Raw genomic sequence first — 14,655 nt, forward strand, 5'->3', positions numbered from 1 at the left:
ACTGTTGTATACCTGAAACTAATTAATATTATGCCAAATGTAATTAAATAAAAATTATGAAAAAATTTTTTTGCGATAAAAAAATTCTTATTTCTGGTGTTTCTGCTCTTAAGAAACTGTCAGTAAATTTAGTTCTGTTCAGAATCACCCACCAAAGTCTTTTGGAAATCTGAAAAATTAAACTCTTGTGTTTCCCCGAAAATAAGACCGGGTCTTATATTAATTTTTGCTCCAAAAGGTGCTTTAGGGCTTATGTTCAGGGGATGTCATCCTGAAAAATCATGCTAAGGCTTATTTTCCAGTTAGGTCTTATTTTCGGGGAAACACGGTATTATGTAACAGTATTGGTCTTAAAGTAAGTCACTTATTTTTCCCCCCTTCTTGCGCACTCTTCCCCCCCCACACTCCGGTTCAAGCCGTTGTTTCTCAGTCTAGTTGTGTAGGACACAGCTCCCTGGCCCATGCTGGTATTATGAGTCTTGCACTCCCCCTGGCTGAGGCAGTCGGTCTCTGGTCGGCTGCTCACAGCAGCTCACGGCAGCTCTCACCGGCTGCCGGCTACTCAGGCTGGTCACCGGCTGCTCATGGCAGCACACAGCAGCCCACTCATGCTGGCTGCTGGCCACTCACGCTGGCCACCAGCCGCTCCTGGCAGCACACAGTAGCCCGAGACAGCTCACGCCAACCTACCAACATCCGGCTGCTCACAGCAGCCCAGCTCCAGGGAGAGCTGCTGATCACAATCTTAGCTGTAGAGGGTGAAGCTCACTGGCCCATGTGGGAATAGAACCGGCGATGCCGGCATTAGGAGCTTGGAGCTCCAACTGTCTGAGCCACTGGCCGGCCCAATAAGTCACTTTTGATGTGGTAAAACTATACGCTAATATTATGGGCTATTTGGTATAATTATTGATTATAATATTTTTTAAGCAATCACAATATGTGTTTTGTTATATTCTAACATGATGTATACAGCATCTTGGTTATGAATAGAATCTCTGATTCTAACATTGCTTCTGTGTAATCCCATGGTTTCTACCAGTCCTCTTTAAAGCAGTGTCTAGAAAGAAATGTGATAAAATTCTAAAATAGTAAGGGTCTTCATTAAAGAACACTCATTAAAAGTTCAAAAGTGCTTGAGTTTCAAATTAGGTTGATCTGTGAAGGCCTGGTATTTTGTAGAGCTTATACAGTTTACCATTCGTATAAATTTGCACTGAAATCTTGTTTGTTTTGTTCTGTTTTGTTTTATGTACAGTGTTATTTGAAATTTCCTTTGTGCTCTGCTGGTAGAATAACTACTTCTTGTTTGTTTCAACAGAATCTTCCACAATCTGTAATTGAAAATGTTGGTGGAAAAATTTTTACATTTGGATCTTACAGATTAGGAGTACACACAAAGGGTAAATACGGTTTTCATTATTTTGGGAAGGAATACTTTTTTTAAGGTTTTTTTGGGGGAGGGGGAGAATATTGGGGAACAGTATGTTTTTCCAGGACCCATCAGCTCCATGTCAGATTGTCCTTTTCAACCTAGTTCTGGGGGGTGCAGCTCAGCTCCAAATCAAGTTGTTGTTTTCATTCTAGTTGTGGAGGGCGCAGCTCACTGGCCCAAGTGGGAATTGACCGGTGACCTTGGTATTAGGAGCATTGAGCTCTAACCACTGAGCAACTGGCCGTCCACTGGTGCTTCAGCTCCAAGCTCAAGCTGTTGTTTCTCACTGACCCATGTGGGAATCGAACAGGCAACCTTAGTGTTATGAGCACTGCGCTCTAACCACTGAGCAAAATGGTCACCCACTTTTTTATTTCTTAAAAATTATAATAGCATATCCATCTCAGTTACTTGTGGTGTATCATACAGCTTAAGTTTGCGTTAAAGAGAGTACTTCAGGGAGCCTAAATGGGTAAGAAGAAAGAAATAACATGCCTTCTATACCTGTGCTGTCCAATGCAGTATTAAGTAAAATGTAAAATTCAGGTCTTCAGTATAAGTAGCCACATTTTAAATGTTTGTAGCCACATAAGCTAGTGGCTACCACATTGAAAATTGCAAATATAGAACATTTTTCCCATTTGAGAATTCTTTTGAACAGTGCTCCTCTCTATGTCATTTCCTCTACCTGAAGAATATCTATCACTGTGGCAATCAGAACACAAATGATTTAAACTTAAAAAAAAAACAAATCTATGGATTCCCCCCCCATGCTTTTATTATAGTTGTAAAATACAGTTAAGGAAAAAGTAAACCAAAATGCGTAGCTGAAGCTATTGACAATTACTATCAATATTTTCTTATTTACACTTGTAATTTTTTTCTCTGCAAATAAATACACAAAAATGTTATCATGGCAGAATGTTTATTGAGCTTTTTCTTTTGACTGAGCATGGAGCTAATACGTTTTTGATCTTCATTGTCTTATTTATTTCTCATTCTATTCTCATGTAATATATAGGAGTCTGAGACTTAAAGAAGCAATAAAACATGAACAATATCTCCCTGCCACCTTTTGGCAGAAATAGGATTCTAACTTGGGGATTCTGAGGCTGTACTTTTCAACCATTAACCACTGGCCTCTACGTTAAAAGTTTCTGTCAGTATATATGTGTTCTTTGTTCAGGCGCCCTTCCTTCTCCCCATCTCCCACTATGTGCCAGTAGTAGAGTACTGTTTGCTCGTCCGCTTCGTGAATGTGCGAAGTGCTCAGCCCTCCTAGCTCTGAGTCTTAGGGAAATGTCTGTGTTGATCTGATTCCCTGCTGCTCTCTCCTGTTTATGATCCCAGTTACTGATTTTAATGATCTTTGTTGTGTTTTCCTATGTGCTCAGTGCTGGCCTCCTACCTATCAAGCACTAAATTAATACCAAATATCTTACCATGGTCTGCCTCATTGGATCTGTAGGTCCCGTTTAGGGGCCATGTAGGAGCCTATAAGCACGTAGGAGCCTTCTATCACGTCATGTATAGAAGGAAACGATTTCTTTGTTTCACTAATGGGCATGGCTGTGACTAAATGACATCACGATGTTAGGTCCTTTCTTAAGTAATTCTCTCTCCACCATAAAAGTCTCATCTGAGTCACCTGTCTTTGACTTCCATGTCACCTGGGCCACTGCAACTAGAGGATGCTGCAGGAAAAAAGATATATCCCATTAATTAGGGTCATACTATTCCTATACTGACTGGTACTTTTTTTTTAAGGGGAGGGGTGCATTTTTAGATACTCACCAGTATAATGTTAACCAATTCTCAACCACAAATGCTGCAATAAGATATAAAATAATGTTCTAATAATAGTAATTAATGGTTGATGGGCTCGTTTTTTGTTTGTTTGTTTTTTTAGGTGCTGATATTGATGCCTTGTGTGTTGCACCAAGACATGTTGATCGCAGTGACTTTTTCACCTCCTTCTATGATAAGTTGAAATTACAGGAAGAAGTAAAAGATTTAAGAGTGCGTAAATGTTTGGGGTGAAAGGGAAGGAGTTATAAAAATTAGATAATTGAGTGAATTTTATGGCTGTCATTTATTGAAATCTTGAAATTTGCCAAATCCTTTTAAGTGCTTTTAATGTGTGCTTGCATTTTGTTCTTTACAAGCCTAAAATTATAAATCTAATCTCGTGTACAGCGTATGAAATGAGGCGAACAAAATATTATGCAGTTTAGCCACTATCTCATATCTGAGTGTCAGAAATCAAGGATTTGATCTTAGGTTTGTCTGATTCAAGAGCCAACTGCGTTAAAGCTGGTTGCTGAGAACCTAGTCTGTGTCAGGCATTATGCTAAATTACCTTTTAATAATTTCAAGTATTGCATTCACTTAAAAGTACTAAAACTAGAATAGGTGTAATGTGTAGTTTCAGAGACACTGAACTTGTTTGATTTTCTTATAGGCTGTTGAAGAGGCATTTGTGCCAGTTATCAAACTTTGTTTTGATGGGATAGAGGTAAGGCATAGTTCAAATAGACAGTTTTTGCTATGTGTGTTTGATCAAAGTAAGTTAAAAACATGATTTATTTTAAAGTTTTATAATTAGTGAGTTGGCCTGATATTAATAAGAATTAACTTTTTAGTGGAAATACTGCCTGTTCTTTGTAGAATACCATTTTTAGTCTTTTAAAGGAGTGTAGTGAAATTAGGAGCTAAAATAATCGAACTAACGAAACATTGACAATAAAATGCTTCAAAACAGTTTACTTGGTAGTTTATCCACATGCAAATTTTGTATACTTCTAGTCTTATTAAGATAACACAATGTATTTTTACAAATAGAACTTCTCCTTGACTTTGTTTAAATTAAATATTTAAGAAGCTGATAAAAAATTGTGACCTGATATTATGTCTGAGGAAATATTTTCTGATGGGAGAGGATATATGAGCTCAAATTCCTGAGATGATATGCATTTCTCTTTGCCGCTTTCATCATGTGTATTGAAAGGAATTGGAACAAAGCTGACAGTGAAGCAATTTTAATTATTATGTTACTTCTGCCATACATGACGGTGCTGGAAGCACTGATAGTAATAGTGAAGATTATAAAAATTTGTAAACTTGAATAATACTCTATTATTTTGCAAAAAAGGTGGTTTCTATAATGTCTACATAAGATGCCCAACTCAATCTGCTGTGAAAAGTCAAATGACTAACCTTAATAAATAGACATAAAGTGTTAGTAAAGGATTATCAAGTTCAGGTAGTTTTAATTTACTGCCAATGTTTAAATAAATATAAAACAATCTGTAATGTAAGGTGATGTTCCATTTTCCCAAAAATAACATTACCAACAAAAGGGAGATTTTTTTTTTTTTTTTGCGGGACACTCAGTTGTGTAAACTTTTTAGGAGGGAGATGAAAGCCAAATGGTTACTTGAAATATTTAATGTGGTAGTTTTTATCCATACATTATACATTGTATAGAAAATAATATTACGGAATGTCTTTCCATTACAACATTTTGTGAAGTAATTTTATCCTTTTTTTAAATATCTGTGTACTGAGTTGCTTTTTGAGTTACCTGTTTTTGTGAGCATATAATCTTTATCTCTGTCTAAATTGGGGCTTTGAAATCCGTTTCATTGGAAAACTTACGCTACACCACAAGTATTAGGCTGGTGCAAAAGTAATTGCGGTTTTTGCCATTATTTTTAACCTTTTAAACCGTAATTACTTTTGCACCCACCTAATATTTATACTTGTATAAATGTATAGTTCTGTCTATCCTGTAGGTACATGTGAATGATTTTTTACAATAAGCTCTTAAAATACTTGTTTTTAAAGAGATCTTATAAAAGGCTCGTTTATAGCAGCAAAGTTTTGGAAGCATGAAATCATACCCTCAGGAATAATTACCAAATCTGTGCTAAGTGTCTTTGCACTCCTACCTTTTCTTGAAAAAAGAAAAAACAGTTGTCACTTGTATTTTACAGAAGATGCCCCCCAAAAAAGGATACATGTTTTAAGAACAGAAAATTGTATTAAAATTGTAATACTCAATATATACCGAGAACAAAAGACGAATACAGGTCACATTTGACTTCTGCAATTATAAGAGGTGCTCAGCGTCAAGACACTTTTGATTACGGCAAACTACTGCTTGAGCAGCGTTGACCAAAGTGTCCACTTGTATACATTTTTTTGGCACCCCCCTCATAAGCCTTCAGAGTTAGCCAGTGTTTGTTTTTGTTTTCTTAGTCAAAACTAAGTTGGAGAAACATGCCATAATATTATAGATGTATAAGTTCTTAAATATAAGGAGCTCCTTTTTTAACTGACAGATATATTTGGGCTAAATATAAGGATATTGACCTTACATTTGGGTATCTTTTAGTATGTAATCAATTCACAGTTTATATAGATGAAGAATCGAACAGTTAACTTTAAGTAATCCAGTTTATGAATTTAGCAAACTTAGTAAATCCAGTATGCATTTAATAAACTTAGTAAATCAAACTTAGTGTTGTAAAAGTGACAAGTAGGTAGTTATATAAGTTCTGTTTCAGATTACCATGTTTTAACATTGTCTGATTAGAATACCCATGGTATCAATTAATAGTGTTTGGGTTGCTGCCGGCATTTTCATGTTCATAATTGATGAGAAGATGCTGGCTTTAAGGAGTATGAAGTGTTTTGTTTTTTGAAGAAATGCCTTAAAAATAGCCCAACAGATATGGAATGTTAAGTTTTGTTTTTGTTTTAGATTGATATTTTATTTGCAAGATTAGCACTGCAGACTATTCCAGAAGACTTGGACTTACGAGATGACAGTCTGCTTAAAAATTTAGATATAAGATGCATAAGAAGTCTTAACGGTATGTTAAAATGTACTTCCTTTTGCGTAGTGGCAGTTTTTGTCAAATATGAAATAGTTTTAAACTCAAGTTTTGTAATGAAGCTTCTTTAGCTATATTGTTTATCCATAGTCAGTCACATAAAATGTGCTTTACTTAATAGTTAGACTGTAGGTAATTTATTTTACTCATTGGTATCTTGCACTTTTTTTTTTCTATTTACTGGGACATTTAAAGATTGTGACATTGGTACTCTGTTGCCAATGATTTATGTTTCACTATATAATCCTAATTAATTTTGATTCTAATATCCTTTGTAAATCCTTTATAATGTTATCAACTGTTGTGTTTAAAAGGATTGCTGTTGGTCACTTTTGTATTAGCATTGCTTGGTACCATGGTCTTGAAGAACAATTTTTGGAAATTTAAGTGGATCAAACTCTCAGTATATCCGGACTGGAAGAAATTTTAATTATGGGTTGAAAGTTTGAGATTAGGCAGATTCCAGTTCAGATTCTTTGGGTTAAGATAGTGCTTGTAATAGGAGATGAAAGTTTTAGGTTTTTTATTTGCCTCTGTATTGAATTAACATTACTGATTCTACCAAATAAGTTTTTATTTTATTTGACATCAATCTCAGTAAATTTAAAAGAAGCATTAGCATTACATTTTTGATGATTTAATGTTCTGTTTTTTTACTCCTGTTAATCAGGTTGCAGGGTAACCGATGAAATTTTACACCTAGTACCAAACATTGACAACTTCAGGTTAACACTGAGAGCTATCAAACTGTGGGCCAAACGTGAGTTCAGAATTTGTTGGCTAGCTTATTAAAAATATTTAAACTGTTGTTCAGCACTAACTTTTGTTTTTGCTTTTCCCTTATCAACAGGCCACAACATCTATTCCAATATATTAGGTTTCCTCGGTGGTGTTTCCTGGGCTATGCTAGTAGCCAGAACTTGCCAGCTTTATCCAAATGCAATAGCGTCAACTCTTGTACATAAATTTTTCTTGGTATTTTCTAAATGGTATGTGTTTAGATTATATTAAAATAAAATTGATTGTAGACACTGAAGTTTAGTCTTATTTCTATGACATTTCTGCAGCTGGTTTCAGATTCAAATTTTAATTCATGATGTAACCATTTAGGTAGTCTTGGGGGGAGATCATATTGTATATAAAATGGCAAACTTAATTCCATTCCTTTTCCCCTAGCCTCCCCAGGATAGATAGTAAGACAGTTGCCATTGGTACTTCCATGTGTAAATTTACCCTCTAAATAAACTCTGAATTTTAGCTGTAATATCTGCTAAAATCCAATGAATTAATAGGTTCTGATGTCACTTTGGATAAATTTATATATACAACCTTTTACCCTTTGAATTCTTCTAAATCTATAGGCTATTAGAATCTTGCGATTGTTTTTTGCTTTCAGCTGCCCATTTATCTTTGGTAAAATATTAAGATGTATATAGCAAGCTTTTAGGAATAACTGAAAGTGCTTTAATAAAGGCAATTGATCATCCCTTTGAGATTAGTCATTAACCGTAGAGAGATTTTTTTTAAAGCTCCCTCGTTTTATTTATCATGTTCACATTTGTCAACCATTATTTTTTTTTAAGAAAAGTAGGATAAGAGGTTATAGCCATTTTAAATTAGTTGCTTTGGCCCAAAAGCTTAGGGTTCTTGGTTTTAATCAAATTGATTTTAGAGATTTGTCTTCCCTACACAATTTCTGCCAACCCCTCTGCCAACTCCTCCTCTGAAAAACGAGTCTTTTCTGCCTATTTTATAAAATCAGAGTTTTTGGATAGAGTTTATAATGTAGAATGTGCCACACCTTTAAATACACACTCTGTTCTTTACGGATTTGCTAGCATTTAATTGTATATAAACAGGTTTGACTAGAGTGACTAAAGAATGTTAGAATTTCTCTTAGTGCTACACATACATAGCAAATGATATTTTTAAGAAGTTAACCTTGATATTAAGGATGGTAAATGTTTTCCAGTTTTTAATCTCTTCCATAAAGGACTGAAATAGCTAACTCATAGGGTGCATCTTGAAACTGTGTTTACGTCACAAAGTTTTGTAACACATACTCATAACCCTTAAGTCAAGAGATGGAGAAAAATTTTTCTAGTCAGTTTTTTAATAATTATTCATACTTCTTTGCCTGTAACGAGTTATTTTTTTCATTCTCAATTTTCTTTGGATGGAACTAGTATAAAGATAGGATTTTTGTCTTTCAAGAGGGATTTCTCACGTTTAGGGTTCAGGTGAACACATCAGATGTCTTGGGATAGTACTTTTTAATTGAAATAGTGCTTTATCAGTTCTTTGAGAGGCAGAGATGTTTGACTAAAGTCTGAGAAAGCTACCAAACGGTTTAAGTTCATAGAAGAAGGGTATTTCAAGTAGTCTTAACGTCGATGGGGATAAAAGATGATATATACCAAGAGGGCAAAATGCATGAAGAAGGATCACATTCACAAATGCTGTATGTTTAACAAAATACGTTCAGATGGTAATATCCAATAGTCTTATCAAGTGCTACAATCTTTTTAAACAGGGAATGGCCAAATCCAGTGCTATTGAAACAGCCTGAAGAATGCAATCTTAATTTGCCTGTATGGGACCCAAGGGTTAGTGTATTATTTTTTCCCCTACAAATTCACACTGTGCAATAACAAGTAAAAGTCATCTGCATAAACTTCAGGGAGACTTCCCATCCTTTTAACGTATGAGTGGACATGTTCGTATTACACTTTCTTTTAGATAACCTCAACTATAATTGTCCTCTGATGTGAGAAGCATAATTATGTACCCTGTAAACTACATTTAATTGTGCATAGTTTATAATACCAAGTTCACTAACATTTTAATTTCTATAGAACTACCTTGTAAGTCCAAGTTGTGTGGGCATTTGTGCTTAAAAAACAAAATAAAAGGATCCTAAAAATTCCTGTATTTTTTTATTTGATCTAAATATTCTGTTAAAATTGGGTTGTTATAGGAAAACCGTTGCTTAATGTTTACCTGGGGCAGATACTAATTAGTATGATGTAATTATAAAAATTGGTTTGGGTATTTCAGATTACAAAACATGGTTGGGCCAACAAAGAGCTTCCATTCTGCCTTTTGGGAAGTTACGGCCTCTATTACTGCTTACTCAAATGTTGACAACATGCACTTTATTAATTGGTAAAAAATTAGGTCTGTGTAAGGCTTTATAGGGTTATAAATATTTTATATTTCTATATTGTTTTGCTATCTTAATACAGTATCATAAACATTGTCAGTTTGAAATTCTGTTAATTATATCAAGTTATGTATTTTTCAAGATTTCCAAACCTCAAAGCATTTAGTTTTGGAAGGATGTGAGTTTACAGTTTTCTCCATGGAAATATACCACTTATTCTTAGTATATGGCTTAAGGTGAACAGTTATTAAATCATTACCTCTTAAAATAATACCAACATAGATAATGTAGTTCCGCCATGTGTTAATAACCTTATATGGTTTATAAGTTGAGGGTATGTTAAAAAACAAGTTTCCATCTTGTTTAAAATTCCTTTTACACAGAATATTGTAGTATAACATTTCTCAAAAGTGTGATTGTGTATGCATCCCCATTTCTGTTGTTGAAAAAGGAAAAACTAAACATCCATAGATGCCAAGTAGAACCTTTTTTGCTCAACAGGCACACTGTTTCTAGTAAGGTTGCCAAAATAGTCATGCCCAAATGATTGAAACAAACTCTTTAAGTTTAGACCAAATCCTGATTCTATAAAGAATTCCTATAAGAACTGTCTCCTTACATGGTTTTTCTTTCTCAACTCCAGCTGTGAATGAAATGAAACTTAATCATTGGTTCAGTTTAACAAGGGGTAAAAAGTCCAAGTATCTGTTGCATATGTACTTGAAGAAACTGATTGGCTGTTGTTGTATGTAGGTAAACCCCAGTGATAGGTACCATCTTATGCCTATAATTACACCAGCATACCCACAACAGAACTCCACGTACAATGTGTCCGTTTCAACACGGATGGTCATGGTTGAGGAGTTTAAACAAGGTAAGTGGTTATCCTTATGCTCTCCTTTATACACAAAGGATTTACATACCATTGTAGACTCAGTAGTTGGGTATGCAATCTAAATTCAAGAAAGCACTGAGGTGAATTTTGATGTTTTTGTTTATTGGTTACAATATATATTTGAGAATTAACTTGAAAAACTTAGCTTAATTCCTTTTAGGCAGTTCATTTTTGATTATATATTGGAAGGTTAACCAATATTTAAAGCTATATCCTTAGCACGGCTTTTAAGGACTGGTTTAGTGCCATACAATTGCCATGGCAAAATTTAATGTGTCGTAGTTTGTTTCCGTTGGGTGACGTGAAAGATGCTTTTTTAGCAGGCTATATTCTTGGAAAGAGCTTTGATCAGGATTGTGGCCAAACTGCTCACTGATTTGGAAGACCCTCTAAACTTGCATGAATTCCAATAGCACTGTTAATTTGAAGGTACAGCTGGCTATTGGCAAACTGTCTGAGGGAGGTTACTGGAAGCGGGTGGTTTGACTTGACTGACACCAGTCAAGGAAGTAGAATCAGCTGTCTGACTACCAGCTTCAAACTCAGAAGTGTAAAGTTCTTTTCTGTGGTCTAAACAGGCTCTTCATGAGAACACGTTGCTATTCTTTTAGAAATAGCAGGAAGCTTGTTTTTTGAAAGACAAGAAACAAAGCTTATGGGAAACTTTTCTTGGGTAACTACAGTGCTTAATTGTTGGAGAGAGTCAGTCTATGGTCATGGCATTTTAGAGTAATGGTGATTTACCAGAAACCTGGCTCTCAAAAACTCTTCCAGTATTTTTTAAAAGTATGTATATATGTAAGAATCTTTATGCTCTAACATCATAGACTGAAATTACTGTTTATTAAATTTATTGTAGGATCATAGTGAACGCATGTGGTATGTTTAAGATCTTTAAAACTCTAGATTGTTAGACCAAACCATGCAAACATTTTAATATGTTTTTAATTTAGGTCTTGCTATCACAGATGAAATTTTGCTGAGTAAGGGAGAGTGGTCCAAACTTTTTGAAGCTCCAAACTTCTTTCAAAAGTACAAGTATGTATTTTAAGGCATGTCGGACATGTTGCTCTCTTAAGTAATGGTTGCATATGTGAAATCTCTTCTTGCTAGACTAATGCAGTTTTGAATTTTCCTTTAAACATCTTCTATAGAAGTTTCCTTCTGTCACAAAGGGTGTACTGGTTTTAGTTAAACCCCTATTTTTACTTGTCATGCGAAAGTATAACCCCTACAGTTTTGCTGTCTTCTGAAACTGAACTCCTACTCCATTTGTAGCAACATTAATTTTCTAGGCATATGGTAGTCATCACCAAACCTCAGACTCTGTACACCTTGGCAAAGGAGTGAACTGTAAAATTTGTAGTTAAGAAACTAAGTGTTTTCAGCTAGTTCTGGAAACTTATCATTAAGATTCTCTATAAGAGGCAAAGTTCATGTCACATATAGTCAAATGTTTTCAATAGTTACAGCACGATTGGCCTGAAATTTCCCTCTAATGTTAATGAAGCCCCTTCAGCTACTTCTACAATTTTTTTTGGAATCTAAGTGGGTGTAATACTTTTCATTAATGGTTTTGATGGTTTAATACCTTAGTACAGGTTAAAAGCCTGCTTGTGTTGGTTTTGATGAAAATTGTAAGTTACAATAAATCTTACTTTTAAAAAAATGGACTTGCACTTTTATTTGCCCTGAGCTGAAAACTTTCCAAAGTCCCACTTAAAATTTTTTTTCTTTAATGCTCAAAACATTCCTGACCATTTGATCTTGTGGATTGTGTTTTGTAATAATCTAAGCAAGATTGCTTTATGCTATTTCCCCAATTAAAAATAAGAATGATGACCTTCATGATGTCTCTGTGTTTTGTTTCTGTATCTTTTGCATGAAAAAGCAATAATGGAGCCAGCTTAATTGTTATGTTCTGGGAGCACTACCTTCAGTAAAAATTTAAGTAGCATAACATTGAATGCTTATGTTTATTACCTATTCCCCATTAGTTGTGCTTTTCCATTTGGCAGATAATTTGTCTTTTATTTAAACCAATGTTGAGGAAGTACTTTTGAACATTTAATAAACATACTCTGATATTTTAAAAACTATATAATTGTACAGAGAATAATAAATTGGTTCTGTAGAAAAGGATCAGCATCTCTTAATCTCTGAGAATCAAAGATGAAGCTTGATTCATTCTTTTTCCTATCTCACTTCCTTAACAGGAGTAAGGTAGATAGAATGAAATTTTTGAAAGTACTCGTGTCTTTCTTCACAAGACACTTTTAAGAAAGATTTTGTTGAAATTCAACAAACCTTGATAGTATTATCCATTTGAATACATTTGTATTACTAGAACTTTGAAGATTTTCTTTTAAAGCTTGCTTAATCTTTTAAAACTTTTAAGTTGTGTTTCAATCTATGCCAGATAGTATCTATAAGCTCTTCAGTTGACATTAAAAGATTATAGATTACTCTCTTTACTCTTGAAATAATCAAAATGATTTTAGGTTATCACAAATGACTTTAAATATAGTTATATGAGGATGTAGCAACAAATGGAAGAAATAGCAGGAAAATTAAAATTTCAACGAGTCCTGGGATAAAAGATCTGAAAACATGAAAACAATGGGCTAATTTTATTTATATCAAATTGTATTTCCCCCTAATTTCCCTGTACTTTTTTTTAGTAATTATTATTAGACTTCAGAGGTATTCACAGATTTGAATTGTTTTTTAACATAATAATTACCCCCAAAGATTGGCTGTACAACTAAATTGAAAATTCTAGTTTTCCCTGATTCCAAATGGGTTAAATCTTATTCGAAGAATATCCTGCACGTATTTGTTATGTATAGGATTTTAAATTGTACGTAATGTACCTGCCTGCCATTCCTGGAAGGGAGGGAACCATGGAAGACCTTTGTCTTAAAAAGCAGACAAGTCATCTTCTAGAAGAGATCAGTGCTCCTTGTGAAAAGGGGTAACATTGCTTTGTGAAGTTTTAAATAATTCTAAGAAAATATTTTTCATGTATTTTCTTGAAGATACTCAAATTGACACTTAGGTAACAGTAAAATAAATCATTGATATAGGAAATATGAATACTTATTTCAGGTGTTTCCATTCACTAGGAAACATGGAAAGGTATTAAGAAAACCAAAATGTTGTCTAAGATGTCATTAATAATTTATAATTTCAAGGAGTATACATGTATCCAATAATTTCACGTTAAAATATTTTGGAAACTTTAAAAACTGAACTGTAACTATTGAACCTGAAGTAAAGATGGAACTTCAAAGATTTTTGTTTGAATTAGATTTTTCAGTGAGCTATAATCTACCCAGATAAAATCTTAATGTGATGAAATGGCCAGGAAACCTACTTACAGAAAGATTTTTTTGGGAGTGGTAAATAGTAATTAAGTAATAACTAAGTGTTCTTAGTAGTTTTTAAATAGGTTTTAATTCATTCGGGGCACATTTTTATAGTTTATTGGAAACTGATAATCTTTCAATTTGAGGGAAAGTCACTATTCCATTAAGACTTCAAAGTGTCTTGTGAAGGCATTTGAGCATCCTAAGTATGAGAGTGGCAGTGTGATACAGGGGATCAGGTTTTTTGGAATAGCAACAAAGTAGAGTCTAAATTTAGAGATACCACTTGGTTTTGTGCTCTGATAGGGATTTGAGAAACTGAATACCAGTTCCGGTTTTTAAAACAAACTGAGTTGGGATTCTGTTTTCGATTTCTTGGATGAGTTTGTTTTATAAACAGATTCCTAATGGCAGGTTATTTGTATTAAACATTGTATTTTGTATTTCCACTTTAAATTTGCTTAATTGTGGCTGAGTAAAGGACATTTAACCAGCATAAATACTTGTTACCAATTGATCAGTTTTAGCTATATTTAAACAAATGCATTTGTGTATAAACAATGTAGATACTCCACCCATTTCATTAAGAGCCAAAGTTGAACTCTAAGCTTCAAAACTAACCTTTGAATTGCCAACAAAATTATGTTCAGATGTATTGCACATTTTTCCTTCATAAATAGAGACCACTGTACATTATTTGAGCTTTTGTGGAAGACTTAGGTGGTTATTAATTATATACATTTTAATAGTGCAGAAAAAGTGACTCAGAGACTGGGAGTTTGGTCCCTACGCTGCGTGAACCCAGACAGTTTGCTGTCTTTGAGTTTTTGTATGCATGCTTGCTTTTTATACTTGGTTGTCTCCTGTTACAAGTTGTACTTTGTCAGAAAGCTCTT

At 34.1% G+C, this 14,655-nt stretch overlaps 1 protein-coding gene across 4 annotated transcripts in view; it reads left to right on the forward strand.

Annotated features, from left to right (window-relative positions):
• The window catches only part of PAPOLA (poly(A) polymerase alpha), a 60,518-nt gene that overhangs the window by 20,250 nt on the left and 25,613 nt on the right, over positions 1-14,655 (forward strand). For all 4 annotated transcript variants that reach the window (XM_081049480.1, XM_081049479.1, XM_081049481.1 and 1 more), the window contains exons 4-12: positions 1,322-1,403; positions 3,345-3,454; positions 3,897-3,950; positions 6,201-6,312; positions 7,004-7,093; positions 7,184-7,322; positions 8,867-8,939; positions 10,250-10,370; positions 11,345-11,429. In XM_081049480.1, coding sequence (XP_080905606.1) covers positions 1,322-1,403; positions 3,345-3,454; positions 3,897-3,950; positions 6,201-6,312; positions 7,004-7,093; positions 7,184-7,322; positions 8,867-8,939; positions 10,250-10,370; positions 11,345-11,429 — 866 coding nt within the window. The remainder of the gene's footprint in view (positions 1-1,321; positions 1,404-3,344; positions 3,455-3,896; positions 3,951-6,200; positions 6,313-7,003; positions 7,094-7,183; positions 7,323-8,866; positions 8,940-10,249; positions 10,371-11,344; positions 11,430-14,655) is intronic.

Source organism: Rhinolophus hipposideros (assembly GCF_964194185.1).
Source record: "Rhinolophus hipposideros genome assembly, chromosome: 5".
NCBI classification, from domain to species: Eukaryota; Metazoa; Chordata; class Mammalia; order Chiroptera; family Rhinolophidae; genus Rhinolophus; species Rhinolophus hipposideros.